Source organism: Aedes aegypti, unplaced genomic scaffold (assembly GCF_002204515.2).
Source record: "Aedes aegypti strain LVP_AGWG unplaced genomic scaffold, AaegL5.0 Primary Assembly AGWG_AaegL5_hic_scaff_1170_PBJ_arrow, whole genome shotgun sequence".
NCBI classification, from domain to species: Eukaryota; Metazoa; Arthropoda; class Insecta; order Diptera; family Culicidae; genus Aedes; species Aedes aegypti.
In genome coordinates this window covers 45,364-73,132 of record NW_018734591.1, presented here as the reverse complement: position 1 = coordinate 73,132, position 27,769 = coordinate 45,364, and the positions used below count along the sequence as shown (strand labels likewise).

Sequence of the window (27,769 nt, the reverse complement as noted above, 5' to 3'; positions counted from 1 at the left end):
CCGACCGCGCTCGAATGTGCCGTGCCGGACTGCGCATGACGCCAAGTGGGTGAAAATTTGTCACTTCTAAACAGAACTTTTCGGCCAAACAAGTGTGTTATTATGGAAGAAAAAGTTGAACTTTGAATTGTTCTCTCCGTGTGAAAATGTAATTAAGCTTGCAAGTTATACGAATTGTTCGTACGATGTTTCAATAGTTGGAGGCGATATTCTAGGATAGTCGTAATACTAAAAATAAATCAGAATCGATAGCTCTCTAGATAGATTGATTGAAAAATCGACCTCAAGGTTATTTATAGAACAACCCTAATAAAATTTGCAGTTTTCCCATGGGTATATTTAGCTAAAATGATAAATAATCACTAACAATTTAAAATACTCAAATCATCTGTTAGATAACGTTGTTATGAAAACAGTTACAAGTCATATTAACTCAAGTTTGAAATTATCTTAAACGAGTGATAACATATAATCTCAGAATAAAAAAAAATGTCAATGATAAGATGCTGCTTCGAGCCGGTGGAGATGCCCGAATTTCTGGATTCGTTCGTGAAAAAATGCACCGAAGGATGTAAGTAGACAACCTAGAAATGTTCACTATAATCAATTCTTCAGCATTTTGGTGGGATACCTTTTGCATTATGTTCATCCTTGGTCCCAAAATTACGCAACTTGTCAAAACAAAGTAAGCACTGAACGAGCATCAGCATGCCATGGGTCGATCAGGGCAAGTAAAGAGAGAAGCCGTAAAATGATATGCCTACTTTGCTAAAGTTATACACATCTATAACCAGCTATCACATCAGCCACATGTTATGGAAATGCCTCCTGGGATACTGTTGCTTCAAGCGAATCTTGCTTTAGTCATAGCTTCGCATTCAATGTCGTGACCGGCGAGGTGACGTGAAAGCAATTAGATTATTGCCCATCGTCCGCGAGATGGACAAGCTTGAACTGATAAAAGTATAATCAGGGGCATTGAAACGAATAGCCAGAAAATGGTGTATACTAAGAAGCCAAGTTTCATTTCGGTAAAAATTCAACAAGGAATTCCGCCAAAAAATACTGCAGACATTTTGCAAAGGATTCCTTCTAAGATTCCTGGAGTAGGATTTCTTCTAAAATTTCTTCTCCTAATGTCTATTAATTTTTAAATGTCTCCAGTAATTGAACATGATCTACATAGTTGTTACCAGGGTTCGTACAGGGAATCTCCTAGACAGTGGCGCGGGAAGTGAGTAGGACAGGTAGGACATGTACTACGCACGAAAACACCTGGGAGAGACAGTCAAAGGATTGTCCTACCCACGATTCAACAACAAAAAAACAAGATCAGCAGAAATCATCTTGAGCAACGTACTACTTATTTTTATGGAGGATGGAAGACACGATAAGGATTTTATGGTATTCTCTTCTTCTTCTTGGCATTCACGTCCTCACTGGCACAGAGCCTGCTTCTCAGCTTATGAACACTTCCACAGATATTAACCGAGAGCTTTCTTTGCCAAAGTTGCCATTTTTCGCATGCGTATATCGTGTGGCAGGTACGATGATACTCTATGCCCAGGGAAGTCAAGGAAATTTTCTTTACGAAAAGATCTTGGGCCGACCGGGATTCGAACCCAGACACCTCCAGCATGGCTTTGCTTTGTAGCTGCGGGCACTCGGCTAAGGAAGGCCCCATGGTATTATCATGCCTAGTAAAGTGTGACATGGTTTGTGCACGACCCCCAAAAATTCTAACTTGTGGAAGAACGATTGAGAATATCTATAATTAATGATGCTGGGAAACTAACTGTAATAATTGCTACAAGGAACTTCTTCAACCGTTAGAAAATAAATAGAGCAATCCTCTATGGCATTTCTGAATGAATCAATAGATCTTTTTTTTTTTAAATATCTATGGCCAACCTTGTACGTGTTCTTGGACAAATAGCATTCTTGGATGTAATTCTTGACAAGATTCTGGAATATGCACAGATAGTTATCAGAAGATTATTGAAGCATATTTTGATGAAGTAATGTACAATCTAATACCACTCGCATCGTCTTATACACAGCCCAAATGTGATATAATCTATCAAAGCATTCCTGAATCTCTTGACGATTTTCAGAGAAATTTCTATAGGACTCCCACAGCACACTCTCTAGAAGCTCTAGACAGATTTAGAATTGCCGTAGAAATTTCTGGGAATAATTCTTAGTTGATTCCTAAAAAAATATTTGATCGAATTCCTACTGATATTTTTGACATCATTCATAAACATATTTAAAGCAGATTATGGCGGTTTTCTGAAAGTTTTTTTTTCAGAATTGTTGAAGAAATTCCAGCGAAATATTTCATGGAGTTTCAAGTAGTTTCAGTTTATCTTGAAAATTTAGTGATTGGCAGGGTCTTATACATAAATTCACAGAATTTTCCATTTGTTATCTAGAAATAGAGGAGGAAATTAGAACAACCTCACTGGCTGTGAAGATAAGTTTGGTCTATTTTCAAGAAACATTAGTGTAGCTGAATAATATTTATGATAATAGTTAAAAGTCTCTTTTTTCCTTATTCTGCTTGCATTGAATCCTGATGTAAAATAGTACAGACTACAGTACAGCTGCGATCAAAGAAAAATGCTTTTCTTGATCATTTTTTGCAAGAAATTTTCACGCATCGAGATAGGCGTTTACTTTTCTGTTGAAGTGCATACTTCCCATAAGTCCAAAAAACATGTTTTATGTTTATTTTAGATTTTGTCACACCCCTTGGCTTAAACTCAAATTTTGGGTGTATTTTGTTTTCCGTATCCCTTCCGAAATGTCAGATAGGAACAACCCCAGTGTTTAAACTAAAAGCTAAGACTAAACGAACGTCAAACATGATCAAAAATGTGAAGGTTCTTTTATGGACCCAATTTTTTAAATTAAAGTTTAAATATGATAAATCCATTATTTGAGCGGGAAAAAAATGCTAAAGAAGTTGCAGTAACAAGCTCTTTCATGTTATAAAATAAAAACAAGATTTCATTGAACATTTTAGGACCCTATTTTTTGTTTACCATGTGCTTTTGACGTTTCGCAATCGGAGTGACTTTTCGAATGCAAACGAAAATGTAAAGCTCCGATAACACTCGCATGATTTGTTTACTCTTTCATTTCGGTTGCATTTACACTTTTAGCTGTCAGTCCTATCACGAAAAGTCCTCATGGATAGCCTTATTAGGGTGCCTTGTACGGTGTTGAATTTTCAGCTTTGTTGAAGAAGCAAAAGTGATAACTGACGAAACATTTACGTTACAACTGTATTAGCGCTTATCGTTCTATTTTCGACAGCTTTTATTTTTTGCTGCGTTCGCTGCTTCAATTCAACTGTTATTCAGCACAAAGCAAATAATCTATAGGCTTATAGCGCTAAAACTGTTAGTTGGGTCATTACCCTACTATTTTCAGAAATTGCAAAATGATGGTGCATGCATCCAGACGTGATACCCGATACCCTCAAGTGGTGTTTTACGAAATTGCAAAACAAAACGTTGTACGCAACTCGTTGAAGAACTCTATTTTTACAGCACTCGTCGTTATTATCCAACTCGACAGACATTGTTGGATAAATGTAAGTACAACTCGTGCTGTAAAAATCGTAATTCTGTAACTTGTTGCGTAAACTACTATGCTACTACAATTAACTCTCCCTTACTCGATATTCCGTATCTCGATATCGAGTTAGAGAACCATAGTAAAAGTTGGTTTCCATGGCTAACTCGATAGTCCCTTGGATCGCAGTTGCACTGGTTTAGTGTTCTGTAAGTCGTTACCTCCCTTACTTGATGGTCCCTTCATTATCGAGTTAGGGAGAGTTGACTGTATTTCAGCAGCAATCAGGCTTAGGGCCCATTCACATATTTCACATATTTCATAACGCTGAAGGATGGGTGTCTTCAAGATGTCACAGAAAATATGCTTATAAAATGCGTTATGAAGGGGTGGGTGGGTGTAATAGAAATATAAATAGTAGAACACTAGTGGCACTGTTATCATAAACAGAATGATTTTACAGTGGTCCAATTTCATATTCGTACAGGATACTGATTCCACATCAAGTTAGTAAAAAACTATTAAATGAAGTATTGAGCTACAAATACTTTATCCATATTGAAGGTAATAGGTGTCATCTATTGTTTGCCAATCGCAAAATGTTTCCATTTACATTCATCTTTGGATTAATAGAAAAGTATTGAATTGATGTCTAAAATTCACCCAATTCCATATTCGTACACCTACCAAAATTCAAACGCACAACGTTCAAAACTAAATTTAAAAGCTCTATTTGATTACTGAAGTGCTTTATTATGATGTTCAGATGTAGTGAAATACATTTGGACAATTTATTAGTGGATATATATAAAATTTAGGTAAAATTATGAGAAATGTCAGTTTTCCAATGATTTTTGCTATAAAATCCAGTAATTCGAACAATAACGTTTATTTTTGTCATTAGATCCAATCTATAGATTATACTCATAAGCTCTGATAGAAATTTAGTTGAAATATATACACTTTACAGAAATCGTATACAGTTTTTATCCCTTTTGAGTTCAGAAAATTGTTGTGCCATAAGTTCAAAACTCTTCTAAAATGATATTTTTAATCAATGTAAACTAAATTTTCATTCTAAACAACAGGTAAATGTTAATTTTGAATTTGTCTGTAAAAATAATTTGAACTACGAACTTCGTTTTACAATAAAGTACCCTAAACTACGCTGTACATACCTCCACATAATTGATGTCATCGTAATATTCAATTATCTTTGAAATAATATTTAAATTATATTCAAAATAGCACCCTATTTTGCAATTTATTGATTTTATAAGAAAAATACAAAATAACTTGAATGAGCAGAGAGCATTGATACACTATTTAATAGAATATATCCTGTTGTTTTCATCATTTTAAAAACACGTTTGTGTTGCGGTTATGGCAATAATATTTATTCTATAAATCTCTATAATCATGTTTGGTAGTAAAATGTAAATTAAAAATGATAATTACGCAATGTTTTGATAGGAACATTAACTATGGATTATGTATATACATTTAGGAGCCAAACATAAAGAAATTTAATAAAATTTTTGGTTTTGGATTTGTTATTATTATATTACCTAAGATTTAAAAGTATAAGTTGTCGATATCCACTCTTAGCTACTCTAAAACTGATTATAATTTTTTGAAACATGTGCAATATTCGCAGTTATCATTCTTAAGGAAGTGATGTTGAAAAAAATGCAATTTACTGTTCGACTTACCGAATATTTTAGCAAAAAACCTGGGAAAACTGGTATTTTTCTTAAATTTACTTAAGTTTCAAATATATCCGTTAAGAAATTTTCCAAATGTATTCTACTGCATCTGAACAACACAACGAAGAGCTTAAGTAGTCATCTAGTCCATTAAAAATTAGTTTTTAATGATGTATATTTCTTTTTTGTTAGGTGTACGAATATGGAATTGGGTCAATTATAGACACAATCTCAATACTTTTCCATTATTCCAAAGATTTAAGCAAATGAATATAGTTTTTCATTGCCAAAACAATAGATGACACCTATAACCTTAATAGTTTTATACCAACTTGATATGAAAACAGTGCCCCGTACGAAAATGAAATTGAGCCACTGTATGATTACTAACTATTGAAATTTTTGGATGTACCATAACATACTTAGTCAACATCACTACACGAGAAAATATATTTTGTTTATTTAACCAGATTTGTAGTATTTATGACTACAAACATTCTAAATTTGACAAGTTTGGCATTATAGTTTTGACCACACTATGTTGTACGGTGGGCTTCACGGATTGAAATACAATGCTTTGTAGTCGAGGCTACTATGAACATGGTCACATTTACTGCACTGCTCAGTGATTTTTACCAGGTTATAGTAAATCTAGGGGTCATGCACAAACTACGTCACGCTCCAAGGGGGGGAGGGGGTCGAGCCAAGCGTGACAAGCCTTACAAAATTTTCGGAGGACTCATACAAAAAGTGTGACAAAGGAGGGGGAGGGTGTTGGGCCGCCCGGTTCAGTTACCACTGGGCATATAGTGCGATGCAACAGCGCTGGCCCATTTGTTTTGTAGAGTAAAATGTGTAGAATTCACTCAGTAAAGTGACAATAAAATATGTAACCGCGTGAATTTGGTTAATAAAGTTAAAGTTGTTCTATCGAACGTTTTCCCGGTATACTTTCATTCCGTTACGCGGATTCCACTGCCCGAACCTCCGACAGGTTATGGGCCCAGTTTTTCGGTCGGAATATCGGAAGGATTTGCGAATAAATCGTCGGTTCGATTGGCTGTACGCGACTCAAGCGCAGGAGGAGAATTTCCTTGAGGAAGAGGAAGATGGCGGACGCTGCTAAGTTTGCATTCCCGAGACTTTCCAACACAAATTGGAACGTAAGGAAGTTTCGGATGGAAATGCTTTTGACTCGTGAGGAGTTATGGCATGTTATCGACGAGGCCAAGCCGGAGCCTGTCACGGAGCAGTGGACGAAGGAGGATAAGCGAGCAAAAGCTACCATCGGACTCACCATCGAAGACAGTCAGCTGGGGCTGCTGAAAAATGCTACGAGTGCGCGTGCCGTATGGGATGCACTTAAAAAGCACCACGAGAAAGCGACAGTTACTTCCCGTGTTTCGCTGCTTAAAAAGCTGTGCAATAAAAATCTGCAGGAAGGTAGTGAGATGGAAAGTCATCTACTTGAGATCGAAGAACTTTTCGATCGTCTGCAAGCAGCTGGACTGGAACTTGAGATGGAGATGAAAGTTGCCATGGTTTTGCGGAGCCTTCCGGACTCTTACAGTGGTCTGGTGACTGCACTCGAGAGTCGTCCGGACGAAGACATAACAATGGAACTAGTTAAATCCAAACTTCGGGATGAACATCTCAAGCGCACGGAACGAGGATCAAGCGACAGCAAGGCTCTGAAAACAGCCGCGAGAGGAAAGGCGTCCGAAAAGGTATGTTTCTATTGTAGAAAGCCCGGCCACTTCCGGAAGAACTGCCGGAAGTACCTAGCGTCTCTCAAGGGGGAAACGGATATGAGCAAGCTTGAATCATCGTCGATTGCAAGCGGTCCGAAGGCGAAGCAGGTGCAGGACTCTGGTGTGCCGTTACTTTTCTGGGCGAATGCTGATAGAAGTGATGCAGTTGCAGGGGAGGCTGCAAACTGCTATACGGTGAAAGGTGCAACGCGATGCTGGTTCGTCGATAGCGGTGCGTCACAGCACATGACCAGCAACAAATCATTTTTCACCGAGCTGGTTGAGGACGTGCGAGTCGAAGTTACTCTTGCCAACGGTAAGAAAACGTTTGCCGCCGGCGTTGGCAATGGGATGCTGCTGTGCGAGGATGGCATCGGTAACAAGCGTGACGTTAAGGTTCAAGATGTTCTTCTCGTACCGGAGTTGGAGGGCAATCTTATATCCGTGAGTATGCTCGTTGCGAAGAATTTTTCTGTTGTGTTTGATTCACATGGCTGCCGAATCAATGATGCGAGTGGCTGTACCGTGGCCATCGCTTATTTGCGAGGTGGTATGTACCTGTTGAAGTGCTGTGAAAGAGCTCTGGCCACTGTTGCTTCTCGTCACACTGAACTCTGCCAACATACGTGGCATCGCCGCTTTGGCCACAGGGACTACGATGCGATTGATCTGATCAATAGGAAGGAGCTAGGCACGAATATGAGGGTGATTGATTGCGGAGTAAAGTCGGTGTGTGAGTGTTGCCTTGAAGGCAAACTACATCGAAAGCCGTTCCCGAAGCAAACACAGAGGCGTGCCAAGGAGGTACTTGAGCTTTTGCATACTGATGTTTGTGGGCCTTTCAAGCATGTGACGCCTGGAGGCAAAAAATATTTCATGACAATAATCGACGATTATAGCCGTTATGTTACCGTTTATTTGTTGGCGAACAAATCCGAAGTACCTGGGAAGATAAAAGAGTTTGTGAATCTGGTTAAAAATCAGTTCAACCGTAAACCAAAAGTGATCTGATCGGACAACGGAGGAGAGTACGTCAACAAGGAGCTTCGAGAGTTCTTTGCTGCCGAAGGTATTAGAGCGGAGTTAACCACGCCCTACTCTCCGCAGCAAAATGGAGTGGCAGAGCGAAGAAATCTGTATCTTCAAGAAATGGCTTTATGTATGCTCATCGATGCCGAACTTCCAAAGGAGTTCTGGGGTGAGGCGGTAGCCACGGCGACGTTTCTCGAAAATCGGTTGCCATCTCGTTCAATCGGATGTACTCCGTTCGAGCTCTGGTTCGGCCGTAAACCGGTGATGCAAGGTTTGAAAGTTTTCGGCTGCGAGGCGTATGTCCACATTCCGAGCGAGAAGAGAGGTAAGATGGATAGTAAGGCCAAGAAAATGATCTTCATTGGATACTGCAGTCAAGCTAAGGCCTATCGGTTTCTTGATAAGGACACTCGAAAGGTAATTGTGAGTAGAGATGCCTCTTTTCTGGAATTGGGTGCTGAAGTTAGCAGTGAGCGTTCTGCGGAAGATAGTAACGGAAACGAATTTGAAGTTGAGATTGGTGATGTGAGTGGTAAGCGGCCGGTACCGAAAGAAGATCCGGATGAAGAAGCCGATTCCTTTTATAGTGGTTCAGAAGAAAGCGATTCTGCAAGTGAAGAAGTCGGAGCTGTAGGAGGAGAAGTTGATGACCGGCGACGATCTGGCCGCAGTACTCAAGGAGTATTGCCAAGGCGACTCGACGACTACGTAGTTGGTGAAACAGGTATGGCTGCGTTTTGCGGTGAAGAACCGATGACATTCGAGCAAGCGATATCTTCTGCCGAAAAGAAAAAATGGTTGGATGCGATGAAGGATGAGATGCGTTCTTTGGAAGACAATAACACCTGGACACTGGTTAGGTTGCCGCCTGGACGAGAACCAGTGGGAAGTCGCTGGGTATTCAAGAAAAAGGAGGATTCGGACGGTCAAGTTGTACGGTTCAAAGCTCGAGTTGTAGCGAAAGGCTACTCCCAGCGCTTCGGGCAAGATTTCGAAGAAGTTTTTGCGCCTGTTGCAATGCAACAAACGTTTCGTGTTCTTCTGGCAGTTGCCAGCAACAGGAAGATGGACGTTAGACACATCGATGTTAAATGTGCTTACCTCTACGGCCTGTTAAAGGAAGATATTTTCATGACCCAACCGCCGGGATTCGAAGTTGCTGGAAAGGAGGACTGGGTTTGCAAGTTGAACCGGAGTATTTACGGCTTGAAACAGGCCGCTCGGGTCTGGAACCACACTATCAAGGAGTTCCTGATAAGCATTGGTTTCGAGCAGTCAACTTCAGATGCCTGTTTGTTTATGAAAAATCTGGGCAATGGAGAATGGTTGTATTTGTTAATCTACGTGGATGACATGGTACTTGTATGCCGTGTTAAGAGCGAAGTTGATAAGGTCGAGGAACAGCTGCGGAAAAGATTCCGTATAACATCGTTGGGAACGATTTGTCACTTTCTCGGAATGAGCGTGAACCGAGGAACTGATGGGGTGTATTCGATTAATCAAGCTGCTTTTATTCGAAAAATTGCTAAGAACTACGATTTGGAGGAAGCTAAACGATCAAGCGTTCCAATGGACACCGGCTATTACAAAAACAGGATGGAGTCGAGGAATTTGCCGAACAATGTCGAGTATCATCGGTTGATCGGGTCACTGCTGTACATTGCCACGAACAGCCGTCCTGATATTGCTGCTACCGTTTCAATTTTAAGCCGGAAAATCAACAGCCCTTTGCAGTCGGATTGGACGGAGCTCAAACGCGTCGTGAGATATCTTTGCGGGACAGTCGACTACAGATTAAGTCTCAATGCAGTAAATCTACAACTGGAAGGTTTTTGCGACGCTGATTGGGCAAGTGATACTGCGGATCGGAAGTCGAACAGTGGTTTCGTTTTTCGTCTTGGCAGCGCAACGGTGAGCTGGGGGAGTCGTAAACAATCGTGCGTTTCGGCCTCTACTATGGAGGCAGAATATGTAGCGCTGGCTGAGGCAGCACAAGAAACTGTCTGGTTGCGCAGACTTCTAGCGGAGCTAAATGCGGAGCAGAAATGCTCAACCGTGATCTGGGAAGACAACAAGAGCTGTTTGGACTTCGCTTCTCAAGAAAAGCAAAACCGTCGTTCTAAACATATAGATACGAAATATCATTTCACAAGGGAGCTGTACAACTCTGGGAAAATTTCGCTGAAGTACTGTGCGACCGATAACATGCTTGCAGACATAATGACGAAACCATTAGGAGCTGTAAAAGTTCGGAAGTTCTCGGAGATGCTGGGTCTGGTCGGCGTCAAGGCCTGCCATCGCTGATCATCGAGGAGGAGTGTTGGGCCGCCCGGTTCAGTTACCACTGGGCATATAGTGCGATGCAACAGCGCTGGCCCATTTGTTTTGTAGAGTAAAATGTGTAGAATTCACTCAGTAAAGTGACAATAAAATATGTAACCGCGTGAATTTGGTTAATAAAGTTAAAGTTGTTCTATCGAACGTTTTCCCGGTATACTTTCATTCCGTTACGCGGATTCCACTGCCCGAACCTCCGACAGAGGGGGTCGAAAAAGTTGAAATTTAGCGTGACATAATTTGTGTACCATCCCTTAACAGATTCTTGTAGTCGGTTGAAAATCGTTGGTGCAGTTCTTAATTCTACCATGGATTCGGTAGATTATACAACAAAAATTGTTTGCGAGTGTACTCACGCTGTCAGAGCGTGGCAAACTAGATGTTGGTCACACGAACAGTCGCGCATTCTAAGGCTAATGCTTCTACTGTGGGTGTCGAAAATAAACACTTTTGGCGTTATGAAATTTGTGAATGAACCCTTAAGGCCGCACGGGACGTCATCATAATCACCTTATCCATTTCAAGAAGCAAATCCCAAGAACCACTCCATATTTCGATGCGAAAATATGACTATAATTCTATATATGCAGTGCACAACCCAATAAATTTTCAGCTTTATCGGTTCACTAAAACTCGAGATTTGCTTCCACAAAGTTTTGATGATAATTGTTAGAGTGAGACGAAAGATAAGGAAAATAACACGGTCTCCCGTGTCGCCTTAAGTAACACAATCTGATTTCAACCCTTCAAGAGAAAGGCAGGTTGCTCTCACCCCTGCCGGTTCCAGTCAGCTGTTTTTGTTTCGTTCCACTTTCCCATCCGTTCCTCTCATTGACAGATCTCTCAAACCAGAGTGCACCCAGGGATGCCAGGTTGGAAGACATGTCTTCCATTGGAAGACATTTGAGTAGTGTGGAAGACATTTGGAAGACGGAAGATTTTTGGAAGACTTTTCACAATTTGTGAAGACATTTGGAAGACAATTTTAAATTATTGGCCTTTTAACAATTCCTAGATTTAAAAAAATATGTGAGGTTGAAAATTACAGAGATGCTTCTATAAGATTTTTGCACGTCTTACTCTATCTTTAGCTATCCCTCTCCGAATTCCATTGATTTCTTTAGATATTTATCTGACAATTCGGTCAAGGATTCTTCCAGAATTTCTTCTATTAACTCTTGCAGAGATTTGTAAAAACATTTTAGTAATGCATTTAAATATTATTCCAGAGGTTCATCAAAGGTATTCAGGGATTCCTACAATTATTTTTTCTATGATCTGTTTCGGTGATTCTCGTGTATTTTTTTTACAAATTCATAAAAAATATACAAATATGATTTTTCTCTGAGATTGCAACAATCCTTGCTTTTTAAATTATCCCAAGGACTTTCGGGATAACTGTCAAGATTGTTTCCACTGGTTTCTTCGGAAACTCCTTAAGAATTCCTTCACCAATTGTTTCACAATATTTCAAAAAATATCTGCAAAAATATCCTTAATAAATTTCCATTATATTATTTCAGATTTGTTTGGGAATACTCTTAGGTATGTTTCAAAGGAATCTGTGGAGTACTCTACATACTTTGGGGTGAACCTAATTGTAACAATCCTAGTGAAAATCCCGCAGAAATCTTTTTGCTAATTGATCAGGAGATTTTCTCCAGGAATGCCACAGGGGACTTCTCCCAGAACTCCTCTAGAGGTTTTTTTTTCCTCTGGCGATTTGCTTTTTTGCTTCCTCCGGGGCTTTCTCCTGAAATTATTTCGGAGATTTTTTCCGGGGTATTTTATCCAGTAATTTTTCCGGAGATATCCTCCAGAGTTTCCTACTGAGATTTCGTCCAGGAATTCCTCCGAAAATTATCTCTCGGATTTCCTCTAGTGATTCCTCTAGCAAGAATTCCAATATCAATTCCTCCAAGGATTTCGTCCAGCACTTTCTCCGGAGATTTCATTAAGAAATTCATCAGGGTATTTTCTCCAGAAATTCCCTCAAGGGTTTTTTTTTAAGAATTAATCCGGAGATTTCCTCCAGAAATTCCTCTGGAGATTCGCACCACCGGAGACGTCTTCAGAATTTCTTCGTAGTTTCTTCAGAATTAACTTCGCAGTTTCTCCAGGAAAGAGCCCTCAGGATTTTTTTTTTCATAAAACTTGGCGGGAATCCCTTCGGAGGTCCATCAGAAAATTCTTCAAAGTTTGTCCGAGAATTCTATAGTAGTTACTACGGGAATTCTTTCGAAGCTCCACCGATAACTCCTACGGGTTTTTCCATGGATTCTCATAGAATTCTTTTAGTGATCCTTCAGAAATTCATAGGATTTCCTGCATACATTTCTTGGAGCACTTTCAGGATTTCCTTCATAGATCCTCCAGGGTAGTTTCCAGAGTTCCTCCGAGATCAGCTCCATAGTTACTTTAGGAATTTTTTCGAAGTTTTTCTATATGCGGAATATTTTGCAGTTCCTCCAGAAATTGCTTCGGAGTCCCTGCAGGAATTTCTTTGGAGGCCCTCCAGAAATTTCTTCAGAATTCCTCATGGATTTTTTTCGGAGTTCTTCATTGAATTTCTTTGAAGCTCCTCCGGGAGTTCCTACAGATTTCATAAGGGAATTCTTTTGGAACGGGAATTTATTCGGATTTCCTCTGTATTTCTTCCTAGATTTTTTTTTTTTTGGAATTCTACAGGAATTATTCAAAGTTCCTCTAGTAGTCCACTTCGAACTATCCTGAAGTTACTTCAGAAAATTCTCTACATTGCTCCGGGGAATCCTCCAGAGTTTTTCATAAAAATTTCAAAAGTTTCTTCGTGGATTCTCTGGGGATTTCATTATGAAATTCTTGCATAAATTCCTTACAGGATTATAAGGAGAATTTAGGCGGACATTTCCACCAGGAATTTCTCCGGGGATTTTCTCCAGAAATTGCTACCAAGATTTCCACCGGGGATCATCAAGATCTGCTCCGGGTATGTTCTCCAGGAATTCTTCAGGGGACTTCCAATAACAATTCCTTCGGGGATTTTGTCCAGCAATTCATTAATAAATTCCTCCGATGATTATCTCTAAAAATTCCTTCTGCGATTTTTTCAGAAGATTTATCCGGAGATTTCCTCCAGTTATTTCTCTGGGTATTTGCACCAGGAATTTCTCCGGAAATTTCCTCCAGGAATTCCTCCTCGGATTTTCTCCAGGGATTTCCTCAGGAGATTGCCTCTAGGGATTCCTTCGGGGATATAGCCCTAGAGCTCCTCAGTGGATTTTCAATAGCATTTTCTCCGAGGATTTCGTCCGATATTTCCTCTTAGGATTTTTCAATGAAATTCTCCGGTGTTTCCTCCAAGAACTTCTCCGAGGATTTCCTCCAGGAATTCCTTCGGTTATTTCCTCCAGGAATACCTTCGGGGATTTTTTCCAACAATTCCTCCAGGGATTTTCCACAGAAAACCTTCGGGGATTCTCTCCAAGAATCCCTCTGGGGATTTTGCCCAGAAATTCTTTCGGAGATTTCATTGAGAAATTCCTTCGGGAATTTTCTTCATAAAATTCCGCTGGGGATGTACACTAGGAATTTCTCCAGAGATTTCCTCCAAGAATTTCTCCGGATGCTTCAACAATTCCTCCGGGAAAATCCTCAAGCACTTCTCCGGGGATTTTCACCAGGAATTCCTCAGGAGAATTCCCATAGCAATTCCTCCGGGAATTTCGTCCAGGAATTCTTCCGGAGGTTTCAAAAATTTCTCTGGAGATATCTCCAAGAACTCCTCCGGTGACTTTCTTTAGGAATTTCTCAGGGGCTTTCCAACAGCAATAGATTTTGTCCAGAAATTCGTCTGCAAATTTTATTAAGAAATTTATTCGGCATTTCCTTCAGGAATTCCTCCGGGGATTTCCCTCGGGAATTTCCCCCGGAAATTTCGCCCGGGAATTTCACCCGGGAATTTTCCCCCCGATAATTTCAAAGATTCCTCCGAAGATGTCCCCCAAGAACTCCTCAGAGTATTTTATCCATTACCCAGACAACCAGAAGTCGCATAAGAGTTTACGAACAAAGTCGTTTATTTACACAAATTTCATCTCACCCGCACAACATGGTGGATGATATCGTTTGATCGATGAGTTTCCTCGCATAAAACGCTATTTTATGAGTTCATATGTACATATCGTTTCGTCCCGTATACTCGTACATAGTAAGTCGGATCAATCCGTAGCAGCTGTCAAATCAATTTTGTTATCATAAATTAAGTCGGACCTGGTGTAGTGGTTAGAACACTCGCCTCTCACGCCGAGGACCTGGGATCGAATCCCATCCCCGACATAGTCACTTATGACGTAAAAAGTTATAGTGACGACTTCCTTCGGAAGGGAAGTAAAGCCGTTGGCTAAAAATCTCGTTAATAAAGTCAAACCAAACCAAGTCGCATAAGAGTACAGACTAGTTCGCAATAAAATTTACACACTCGCATTACATGTTAGTTTTCATCATATAAAATATACACGTATATCGCCTCCACTTTTGTACGCATAAGGCCTTTTCGCAACATCTTATATGTGAAACTTTGTTCACATAAGCATCGCATAACGCAAAAGGTGATTTTGTTACATTCTGGTTGTCTGGGTAATTCCTCAGGGGAATTCCAATAGCAATAGCTCCTGGGATTTCGTTCAGAACTCCGCCTGGAATTCCTTCGGAGCTAGAATTTCGCTTCTTCCAAGCATCACCAACATGTTTGTTTTTGTGATCACGTTTCAAATTGATCAGATAAAAAAAACCGGTGCATGCGTGGGTGGTTTGGTTTTTGTTTACTGGTCTAATTAATTTTGACGTATTTGGAATAAATTGGGACCAAAAAATGGACCACCGTTTAAGTTGCCCTTAAGTTACCATGGTAATTGAAAAGTTTAAAGTGGAAGACATTGGAAGACATTTTTCCGTGCAATTGGAAGACATTGGAAAAAATCACCTGGCATCCCTGTGCACCGCTGGAAGAAAAACAGCTGTGTTTTTTCACTCCCAACAAACATTTTGCATCCTTCTGGTGCTCGTTCAAAAAATGCTTTGAATTTGCTCAAAATCGTGGAAATTATTCCGAAAGTGTTTTTCGTTGTGTTATTAGTGTATGCCTCCTTCTGTTAACCGTGTCAAGTTCTCAAATAAGGCCACAAAATGATGGGTTTGTATCAAAGTTTCTTTCGCTTTTTTCGCCCTCCCAAGAGACTCATCGGCCATGTTGGCATTGAGCAACAAAATGCATAACAAATTAAGCGATGAATGACTCATGCACTTCTTTCTAAACGATTTTATTCTCCTCTGTGATCTTTGCAGGTTGTTGTGGCTGCTGCTCGGCCCTGCGGCCTCGCTACAAGCGCCTGGTTGACAACATCTTCCCGGTCAATCCGGAAGACGGACTGGTCAAATCGAACATGGAAAAGTTGACGTTCTACTCGTTGCGATCGCCGGAGAAGCTGGACAGGATTGGGGAGTACTTGTACCAACGGGCCTCGAAGGACATCAACCGGAAGCGGTACAAGTTCGTGGAGATTGCCATGGAGGCGATGGATTTGCTGCTGATGGCTTGCCATGCGCAGATTCTGAACCTGTTTGTGGAGAGCTTCTTGCGGATGGTGCAGAAGCTGATGGAGGATGTGAATCCGACGTTGCAGATTATGGCCACGAATTCGTTCGTGCGGTTTGCGAATATTGAGGAGGACACGCCTTCCTATCATAGGCGGTACGATTTCTTTATCTCGAAGTTCAGTTCAATGTGCTACGGGAATAACGACGATTTGGAGCTACGGGACAGTATTCGGATGGCCGGAATCAAGGGATTGCAGGGCGTGATACGGAAAACGGTTTCGGACGATTTGGTAGAGAATATTTGGGAGAAGCAGCACATGGAGAAGATTGTTCCGTCGTTGCTGTATAATATGCAATCGTCGAGTGGAAGCAAAATCGTGGACCAGGAAGCAACTCCTTCGACGCCACCGGTTCTGGCAGAGGCCGTGCTCAGAGAGTTGGTTTCGAGGGCTTCCTTTGGACATATCAGGGCAGTGCTGAAGCCACTGTTGATGCATTTAGATAATCACAAGCTGTGGGTGCCGAATCGGTTCGCAATCGACACCTTCCGGATCGTAATGATCTCCATTCAGCCACAGTATTCATACACGGTCGTTGAAACTCTAATGTCCCATCTGGATCAGAATCTAGCATCGTCACCAAAGACACGAACTTCCCTCGCGGTTGTTCTTTCCAAGATCATCGCCATCGCAGCGGGCGAAAGCGTTGGACCATCCGCCTTGGACATCATCAACAATCTCCTAACGCATCTCAAGACTTCGGTCAGCACTCAGCACGAATCCACACCGGAAGAGACCCAATACCAGGAAGCATTGATCAACGCCCTCGGCGAGTTCGCCAATCACCATCCCGACTACCAGAAGATAGAAATTATGCTCTTCATCATGAACACCGTTCCGGACCCCTCGAAGAAGAACAAGGGCGATCAGCTCCTCCAAAACATCCTTCTCAAATCGCTGCTCAAAGTCGGAACCCAGTATCGCACCGTGTCTTTCGAAAAAGCTTTCCCCGTCTCCTTCCTGCAACCACTGCTCAAAATGGCTCGGGCTTCCTCGGTTGCGATCCGGGTGATAGTCATGCAAATCTTTCAGCAACTGCTCGATCGCCACCAAAATCAGCACCTTCTGAACATGATCTCCGTCACCAATTATCCGACGCTGACGGTGGAGCAAGCGTCCCGATCGGATATCCTTTTCACGCACAAGCACGGGTCGAACATTCTGCAGGCCATTCTGGACGGAATGTCCCAGGAGAACCATATGGAAGTGTTAAAGTTGTCGTACAATACCGCTGGCCTGATGGTGGTGGAGATGGCTTGCAGCGAAACGGTCCAGGAGTTTCTGCTATTTGTGTTGAGGTAGGTTCTTGTGGTTTTTTATGCATTTAACCTTTGCGTTCTTGGTCTATTTTTCATAAGTTTCATGAACAACTGTATTGCCAAGCCAATTGCAACCGTAGGTTCCTGTTTAACTTAACACGGATGTTCCGTGATCTTTCCGAAGGTCATGAGTCATTTTCATTTTGCACGGATTGAACCAGACTACAGTGTTTGTGGGTCTGGGTCATTCGGCATAAAGCCATTTGGCATAACGGTCATTTGGCATAATTTTGAACTATGTAAAAATAAAAGGTCATTTGGCATAATATCAAGCCATGTGTAAAGTAAGAATCATTTGGCATAATATCAAACCATGTACAGTTTTATTTTCATCCAGAGCGTTAATGATTAATCATAAATTTAATCATGATTAATGATTAATCATAAATTTAATCATGATTAATGATTAATCATTATGATTAATCAAAAATGTTAATCATTAATCACAAAAAATCAAGAGTTAATCATTAATCACTAATCATAATCATTGCAATATTATGTTTTAATCATTATTCATTGACCATAATCATCAAGATCGCCAATTTTATTCAGTAATCATAATCTTAATCATGAATCGAACATTTAATCAATCATCAATCAATCATTGAACAAAATTCGACAAATTTTACAACATTGCCTTCCAATCTATATAAATAAAAATGGAATGGTGTTTGTATGTCACGAAATGGCTTACGAACGGGTCAACGGATTTGAATGATTCTTTCTCAGTTTTGTTCGTCAAGGGTCCCGACGTGTTTGTGTGTATAAAAATCCCAGGATATTCACCGGGAAAGTTGAAAAAAAAAACGAGCGCGGACGAAACTGTCATTTTATATGGGACAATCAAAAGCGTTTTTTAACAGCCTACTTGATGGCAAGACGAAGTTTGCCGGGACCACTAGTGTATAAATAAATTTTACATTTCTTATATCGTGTGACAAGAACAATGATAGCTTATGCCCAAGGAAGTTCAAAATTCAACCAAGTACGGCATGGTTTTGCTTTATATCCGCGGAAGTTACCACAAGAATTAAAAAGACCCTTAAATATTTCCTTCCTGTAAGACGGTGCATTTTCTTAGTTGTATTTGATCCGAATCTGAAGACCCGGTTGGACGCTTGTGAGTGGTACCATTCTACATGAAAGATTGCTGCTTATAGGCGCAGATCATCAAATTTCGACCAAGCACTAGTTATCTAGCCGTTCATAAGATGTTTGTATACTTTGTATGAAAATCCGAATATTTGCACAAAATTTTCGAGATCGAAAATTAGTCCTTTTCCCCTAGTAGGTGGTATTTCTGTCAATAGCTCCTTGCTGTTTATGTTCACGTTTGATGTTTGCAATCCTACATCACCTGAAGATATCCACTGAATGTATCAGAGCGTTAAGTTAATCTTGATTAAACATTTGATGATTATAAGCATAAGCATAAGCATAAGCATAGATGACCGTACAATTCGTAGTTGCTACTCCGTGATTGACCAGAACAATCGAAGTTGCACAGGGAATTAATGAATGGGGCTTGGGATTAGCTTACCATTCTTCAATGTACACAAATCGAGAGCTCAAATTTTAAAAGCCAATAACGGCGCTGGCCACGTCCTTACGGTCATCGGGGAAGGGAAGGAATGTTAGTGCGACTACCGTTGTTACTAGAGACCGAGATCACCTCTGCATCTCCACGGTTGTCATGGACAGGATATTGGGTTAGTGGGTAAGGTATAGATCTGGGAGTCACCAATGGTAGGTGATGCGATCCATGATATAATTACGCCTAACCGAATTCGCGAAATAATTCGATAATCGCATTGTACGCCGGACAAGTGTTCATCGCTCGCCCTCGCAAGAGCAAGTGATGCGATCAATAGATCAAACACAACTAACGGATCACGCCACTTTTCACTTCACCCGACCGACGCGCGACATGTTTGATCCTGCCCTCATCACCCGCCCCCACAGGAGCAAGCGTCAAGGTCGAAGGATCAAACACAACTAACGGATCACGCCACTTTTCACTTTCACTCGACCGACGCGCGACATGTTTGATCCTGCCCTCATCGCCCGCCCCCGCAGGAGCAAGCGTCAAGGTCGAAGGATCAAACACTACTCGATTAAACATTTGATGATTATAAACGATAAACGATAAACCATGCTTAAGGCTCAAGTAAAAATGGCACAAAATTCAAAACTGTAAAAGCAGTTTTCTCCTTAAAAAAAGGAAAACACACAGCCTGTTTATTTAGCAAATGAAAGAGAAAACTGCTTTTCAGTTTTGATTTTTGCATCATTTTTACTTTTACTTTACTTTTAGCTTTTCAATTTGAATTATCCTCTTTAACCCCTCTACCGGCAGCTTCATTTTTTACCACGAAATTCAAATTCAAATCGTTATAACTTTTTTGTTTTTCAATATTTATGCACCATTTTTTCACAAGCTCTCAAAAAACTCTTCTAGTTTAAGGCCCAAGTAAAAATGGTGCAAAATTCAAAACTGAAAAAGCAGTTTTCTCTTTTTAAATGGACAAATCGAAGAAAATAAAAACACACAGCTCTCTTATTTTTCAAATAAAAAGGCTGTGTGTTCTTATTTTCATCAATTTATTGTTTTAAAAGGAGAAAACTGCTTTTTCAGTTCTGACTTTTGAGCCATTTTTTCTTGCACCTTAAGGACCTGTGTCGATATTGATTATTGGTCATCTGGTTTTGAAGATATTCCAAAATTCCTTGGGGGACCGACCCGTAACTATAACCCCCCGTTAATTTCTCAGGCTACAGAATTTTCATCGTATTCGGATATTCACTCTTCGGAACAATACATAAAATGTTGTGAAAAAATGAAGCAATTTGGTGCAGCCGTCTTTAAGTAATGACCATTTAGGTTTCTGGAACCACGCTGGTCAAATAAAGATCTTAAAAACTTCTAAAAACATCATATCGTAATTTCCATATATCTCCAAGAATACTGAACCGATTTGTATGATTTTTTCAGAGAAGCTCCTTATTACCTGGCATTATATAGCCCACAATTAATTTTTCTGATAAATTGATCAAAAACAAAATGGCCGCCAAAGGCTTTTTATATGGAAAATGTCGGTCCCCCAAGGAATATCGGAATATCTTTAAAACCAGATCACCAATAATTAATATCGACACAGATCCTTAAACTAGAAGATTTGTTTAAGAACTTGTGAAAAAATGGTGTAAAAATATTGAAAAACAAAAAAATTATAGCGTTTTGAATATTTATTTTGCGATAAAAAATGAAGCTGCCGGTAGAGGGGTTAATAATAAGTAAAGTCATTCATTTTCATGTTTATGGCTCATTCGTTGCATACGTGTAGCGCTAAAAATTAAAATTTTTAAGCCCTCACCTCTCCATAATGCTTTTTGTTTGAGAGTTTTCAAAATTTTGATGGAGTCGTACCACATGAGCCTGCCGCCTGGTTTTTGAATCAGAGCAATTAATAACGATTTGTGATTAAAAACTGTGATTTATTTCACATAACGAAGTTCAAAAGATTTGTATATAGGATTGTTTGTTAGATAATGTCATCATCATTATCTAGTCTTAGTGTATAACTCATTGGTTGCATACTTGAAGTCGTTTAGTGCATCTTTTCGGTCATTTAATCATTAGTTAATGGATGATTAATGATTAATCAAGGATTAATCATAAAAACAATTATTGAATGATATGAGATGCCCTAAACACCTTTAAGTGCGCAACGAATGCATCACACTCTTGGTACACTTATGATTTAAAAAAATCTGAATCAAATAGTTCTCAGCATGATTTTTCGTTCAATCATCAACTTTTCAATCATGATACTCTTAATGCTCTGCTATTGAACCATCCTTCTTTACACTTGGACTGCAAAACAATGAAGCTCAATAAATCGTTAATAACTTTTGGGACTCGATATGAAAGTGGCTACTGAATCTTAGGGAGGCTACTCCATTACTCCACGCAATTGAATCCGGAATTATCGTAATTTTCGAATCGAGCAGTTCTGAAGACAAACAGCAATCCTGATATTTACGAAATTTCGTTAGAAGACGACTGAAAACCATAATTTTGAACAACTATCGTAAAACTAAACATTACATATACTTCCTCAATTGGATTAAATGGGAAAAATTGATATGAAATATGCGATAAAGTTAGACGTCTTCTCGGTGCGAATCGAACTCACGACTGTTCACTAGATAGGGCGCGTTACTCCTACACCACGAGAGAACTCATGGACACCCCCATTGGAATCACACCCAAATTTGGGGACAGAGATGATGTCCGCGCAAGCTGAAAACAATTCTGGCTGGCGACTGCTTGGAACGCAAAAAGTTTGAAAGGCTAGTTGGGCAGAATACGATGCACGCCAACTTCGTCGCTTGAATCAACAAAAAAACGCAGATAAGGCAAGGCAACGTCGCAAGCGAAACGCAGTGCGAATATCAAATACCAGTTCATACAACTCAGTCCGCAACAACAACAACAACAATGGAAACAACAATGACGACAGATCCCGGAACAAATATAAAGGGATACTCAACAACAATAAAACGGTCTTCAATAAAACCAACAAAGGCATCAAACCCACATGTAGCTATTACAACTACAACGATAACAACAAATGCAATAGTCAACAAGCAGCAACAAGTTCTCTTCCTCAGGATAAGGATCTTTTGGCAGCAGCGAAGGTGAAATTCTCTGGTCACTCTACTGCAAATCAACGAGGTATCAAGTTTCAACGAGGAGAAACACTAAACCCGTACCCGGTGGATCATCAGTTTCCTCAAAACGAGCACCTCTTCTTCCCCAAATTGGACTCTCGGGCCCGCTCTGAGAAACTCTTTTTCTCAGCATTGTTCGTCGTGTTCCTGTGAACGTTCGTGTTTTCGTCCGACCTGACGCACTCTACAGAGGCAGACCATGACGAAGCTGGTAACGTTTCAATAGATATAGATAATAGTTTTAAGAATGACGAACTACCATCAATTTCTTCAGAAAATCGTTCTACTGAAATTCTGGTATATTGCCAGAATTTCAATCGCATGAAGAGCGTATCAAAAATGAGTGTAATTAGTAAAAATATATTAAGCTCCTCGTTTTCAGTTATTTTGGGCACTGAAACAAGTTGGAACGATAGCATTAAAAACGAAGAAATTTTTGGTAGCAACTATAATGTATTTAGGAATGATCGGGATTTAGTTTTAACCCAAAGGAAGTCAGGTGGTGGAGTTTTAGTTGCAATTTCTTCAAAATTCAATTCTGAGCTTATTGCTTCACCAAAATTTAAGGATTTTGAGCACGTTTGGGTAAAAACAGAGATCATTGGAGAGACTCATATATTCGCGTCAGTTTACTTTCCTCCTGATCGAGCTACTAAGTCGACGTATGAAGTGTTTTTTAAAGCAGCCGAAGAAATCGTTTCATACTTTCCTCCTGAATATAAAATTCATATTTATGGTGATTTCAATCAACGAAATGTAGATTTTATTCCAGATTATGATAATGAGAGCATTCTTCTTCCAGTTGTTGGTGAAAATGAAACATTACAATTTATATTTGAGAAAATTGCATTCCTAGGACTCAACCAAATTAATCATGTCAAAAACCAACAGAATTGTTTCTTAGATTGACTTCTAACAAATATATGTGAGGATTTTTGTGTTGTGGAATCTGTTTCTCCGTTATGGAAAAATGAAGCGTTCCACACAGCGATCGAATATTCCATATTTGTACACAGTAACCTTAATCCCAACGACTGTAGTTATGAGTATGTTTTTGATTACAATATGGCTAATTATGACAATATAAGGTACAAAATAAATAGAGTAAACTGGCAATCCAATCTGAAAGAAGAAGTAAATATTGAAAGTGCCGTACAAAACTTCTACAAAATATTGTCGGAGGTAATTCAGGAGGAAGTTCCACTCAAACGTAAAAGACGAGGTTTTGGCTCAAAAAATCCAGTCTGGTTCAATAAGCAAATCATTAATTTGAAAAATCGCAAACAAAAAGCACACAAAACCTACAAGGCACATAATAGTCAAGCAAATTTAGAAAAGTATCTGAGTATTTGTGATCAACTAAATTTAACTATTTCTAATGCACTTATAGATTATAACATAAAAACCGAAAATGAAGTCAAGTCATGTCCAAAGAATTTCTTCTACTATGTCAAATCAAAGATTGATTCAAACAATTTCCCATCAAAAATGACATTAGACGACAAAGAATGAAATAACTCAGAAGATATTTGTAACCTTTTTGCAACTTTTTTTCAAGAAACTTACACGAACTTCTCTGATAATGATCGTGATTTTGGATATTTTTCATACCTTCCAGAGATTTCAAGGGATGTTGGAGTAAATCAAATTCATGTTCAAGACATTACGACAGGTCTGAATGATTTAGATGCTACTAAAGGATCAGGGCCAGATGGAATCCCACCAGTATTTATAAAAAAATTAGCGGTAGAACTTACAACTCCACTATTCTGGCTTTTCAATATGTCACTTGAATCTGGTGAATTTCCAAAGGAATGGAAAAAGTCTTTCTTGGTACCTATTTACAAATCAGGCAAAAAATCTGATATCAGGAACTATCGTGGGATTGCCATCATTTCATGCATTCCAAAACTGTTCGAATCAATTATTAACAAATGTATTTTTGGTCAAATTAAACACAGAATAACTAATTCACAACATGGCTTCTTTAAAGGTCGTTCAACTACTACAAACCTCCTGGAGTTTGTTGATTATTCCATAATGGCAATGGATAAAGGTAACCACGTAGAGGCTCTCTACACTGATTTTAGTAAAGCATTTGATAGACTTGACATTTCAATGTTAACCCTCTAATACCCAACCCCGCCTTTAGACGGGGTACACTTCGGAATTTTGTGTATTTTTTCGTAGCTCGGAAATCAAAATGATTTTATTTTTGGCTTATACCTTGACTCATAACACGCATATAAGAAAAGTTTTTTATGACTTTTGAAACATTTTTGTATTTTTAGAAATTGTTTGAAAAATTGCATTCTTATATAACCTACAAATGCCTGGGGTTTATTTAACGTGTAATATAAAAAATCGTACCTTTTATATTTTTCTACGATTAACCTATCACAAACGAAGAGCCTGGTGGTATTAAAATCATTTCAAACCTGTTTTTCCGTTAGTTACACGGAAAATAAAATACGCTCCGAAAAAAAATTAAAAATTTAATATTTTTCAAAATACCGTAACAATTAAAATTTTTGTTATTGCCAAAAATCAACAACTAGAAAAGGCTTCAAGAAAAAATGAAGAAAGCTAGGGATGTTCAAAAATAAAAATTATAAAAATCAAAAACCAAAATTTAAAAAATTTGCGAATAAAAAAAAATAAATGCCCAAAACGTGTTTAGAACGATTTTAGATAACGAAAAATAAAACTTAAATCGAAAATAAAAATTTGGGTATTAGAGGGTTAATTTTCAAACTGAGTAAAATAGGTATCGAGAAAAAGCTTCTCAAATGGATTGAATCATATCTAACTGACCGGCAGCAAATAGTAAGATTTAATGACAAAAAATCCAAACCAATTCAAGTCACATCAGGTGTTCCTCAAGGCTCCCACTTAGGACCTCTCCTTTTTATTTTATATGTTAACGACGTATCTTTTCTTCTTAAAAAATACGGATTCTTATATATGCAGATGATATGAAATTGTTTTTAGAAATCATGAAAGACGACGATTACGAAACATTCCATAATGAAATACTTTTATTTAATACCTGGTGTTTTAAAAGTTTATTGAAGTTGAATGTTGAAAAATGTAATCTAATAACTTATAGCAGAAAACGAAACACTCCGAATTTAACAATAAGGTTAGGAAACCAACAAGTTAAAAAATGTGATAAAATTAGAGATCTAGGAGTAATTTTGGATTCCAAATTAACGTTCGTTGAACATTACAACACAATAACTCATAAAGCGGGCAATATGCTTAACTTCATAAAACGTTTCGGATATCATTTTCAAGACCCTTATACGATCAAAACCCTTTACGTTGCTTATGTGAGATCCATATTAGAGTATTGTAGTGTTGTCTGGTCCCCATATTTGAAATCACATGAAGAACGAATAGAGTCGATTCAAAAGCAGTTTTTACTATACGCACTCCGCAAATTAGGTTGGACTGTATTTCCTCTTCCGTCATATAAACCACGATGCATGTTGATAAACATTCAGACATTAAAACAGCGACGAGAATATGCCATGGTCGCATTTGTTAATGATATCGTTTCACAACGTATTGACTCAACAAAGCTATTATCTAAATTAAACTTTTATGCTCCTAATCGACAATTGCGTCACAGAAATTTGTTTACTTTAGATCGTTATCGTACAAACTACGCCAAATTTAGTCCTCTAAATCAAATGATGTCTGTTTACAATGAGCACTGAGAAATGATTGATCTTAGTATGCCCCGGACCAAATTGAAATCATATTTTAACTCACTAGGAAATCTTAGAATATAAGAAACTATGTAACTATGTAGTCTACAAATGATTGACGAAATAAATAAATAAATAAACAACGGTAAATGCCTAAGCCGAGAGTGCATTAGTTATTAGGCATAGAAAGACCACATACTACTCGCCAACGACGTGCTGGACGAGATTTGTATAGTGCAGGCTCACAATAGGTCGCGACGTTCTCAATATAAATACGATAAATGATAATTTAAAAAAGTATTATTTTGAAATTGAAAATTTTGATCAAATTTGACATTATTCACGTTAGGGTTAATCATAATCACAAATCATACTGAGTTTAATCATTAATCATATTCATTAATCATCTAAAATTCAAATTTAATCATTAATCATAATCATTAATCATATTTTGGCTTAATCATCAATCACAATCATTAATCATGACTTCAAAAAATTTAATCATTAATCATAATCATCAATCATCATAAACTTGAATTTAATCATGAATCACTTAATCAATCATTGCGACCCGTTAATCATTAACGCTCTGCATCATTGTTACGAAGAAAACTGATTCTATGCTGACACTTTACTTCGGCCTCAAATAAAAAAACTAATTAAAAAATGCTATTGCACAAACAAAAAATTGTTTACATTTAAAGTTTATTGATGTTGTCTAGCTAACACCAAACTATTTTTTTCTCTAAAGATATCACAAAACTTATCCTCAGTTCAGAAAACTTCCAATAGTTTTGTGGTAAAATTTCATTGCAATCGGATGGAATTGTTACTTTAGCAAATTTAACTTTTGTCTTTCCAGCGTTCAACAGGTGGCCGTAGCCGAAGTGGAATTATCGCCTAAGCACCGCTGTAACTTGCATAGCATTGCCATTTCGATACTGATCCTGATTGGCCGCTGTACCGGCATCGGACCGCTTGTCGAATACGCCGAAAAAGTCATCCAAGCTCGTACGGAAGATGCACCGTATCTGTTGCCACCGTTGCTGGACAATGAGAAACCCGCACCTAGCACCCTGAACACCAATCAGCCCCATCTGATGATAGACAAGTTGGCCGTGGCGGAGTGTCTCCAACAGGCCGGTCTGGAACATAACCGAGTGCAGACGGGAACTCCTTACTCCCTGAACCAAACGGACATGTCCGCTCATCGCCACTCGTGGGTCGACACCAGTAAGTATATTGAACTGAAAATGTCCGTCCATTTTATCCCTGACTAAAAATCCCCGAACAAATTTCAGGTGCCCCCCGCAACAGCATTGTTGACGCCAACTACGACGCCGAATCGGTCAGCAGTTCGCCCGGAGTCCAAAAGCGCAGCCTTCCGGTGGACTTCAACTTCGAGTCGATGAAGCGGGTTCTGGCGGAACCGACCGAGGCCAACAAGCGGGAAGCCCGGGAGAAGCAAGCGGCCATCGGACGCACGTTCCGCGAGACGGCCTTCGAAGATTTGGTCCGCCGGACGGAACCGCAGCATGACGTGCTGCAGAACAAGCTGAACGAAATCTTCAACTCGCTGTCGGCCGAACGGCAGATCAACTGCGGCAACCAGCTGATGACGGCGGCCGGGGCAACCGTGGTGGACGGGGCCAACAGCAAGATGAACCAGCAACGGCCAATCTACGAGAATAACTTCCCGGAATTGTTCTTCTATTAGGAGGGGGGGTTGTGGTGGGAGGACGATGGATGACCTTGGTAGAGGAATATTGTTTTAATTGTGTTATCTTTTGTGGTGTATTTATTGCTGTTAGCTAGTCGGGGATGGGCTGGGATCGAAAGCGTATATAAGATATTAGTCGATTTAGTCAATTTCATGTATTTAAAAACGTTGGAAGGAGCATTATCAGACACTCCGATAAATTTCGAACAATAAAGTATTCTATGCTTAATATCTTAAAA

The 27,769-nt window shown here is 39.3% G+C and overlaps 1 protein-coding gene across 2 annotated transcripts; it reads left to right on the top strand.

The window, feature by feature from the left end:
- LOC5569747 (protein EFR3 homolog cmp44E) lies at positions 1-27,769 on the top strand. 2 transcript variants are annotated; one of them, XM_021856133.1, is made up of 4 exons: positions 1-571; positions 15,734-17,342; positions 26,673-27,043; positions 27,112-27,769. In XM_021856133.1, the coding sequence occupies exons 1-4, from the start codon at positions 490-492 to the stop codon at positions 27,525-27,527; spliced, it is 2,478 nt and encodes an 825-aa protein (XP_021711825.1). In that variant the 5' UTR covers positions 1-489; the 3' UTR covers positions 27,528-27,769. The 2 variants fall into 2 exon arrangements, with proteins under 2 accessions (XP_021711825.1, XP_021711826.1); XM_021856134.1 differs by lacking the exon at positions 1-571 and adding an exon at positions 15,406-15,581.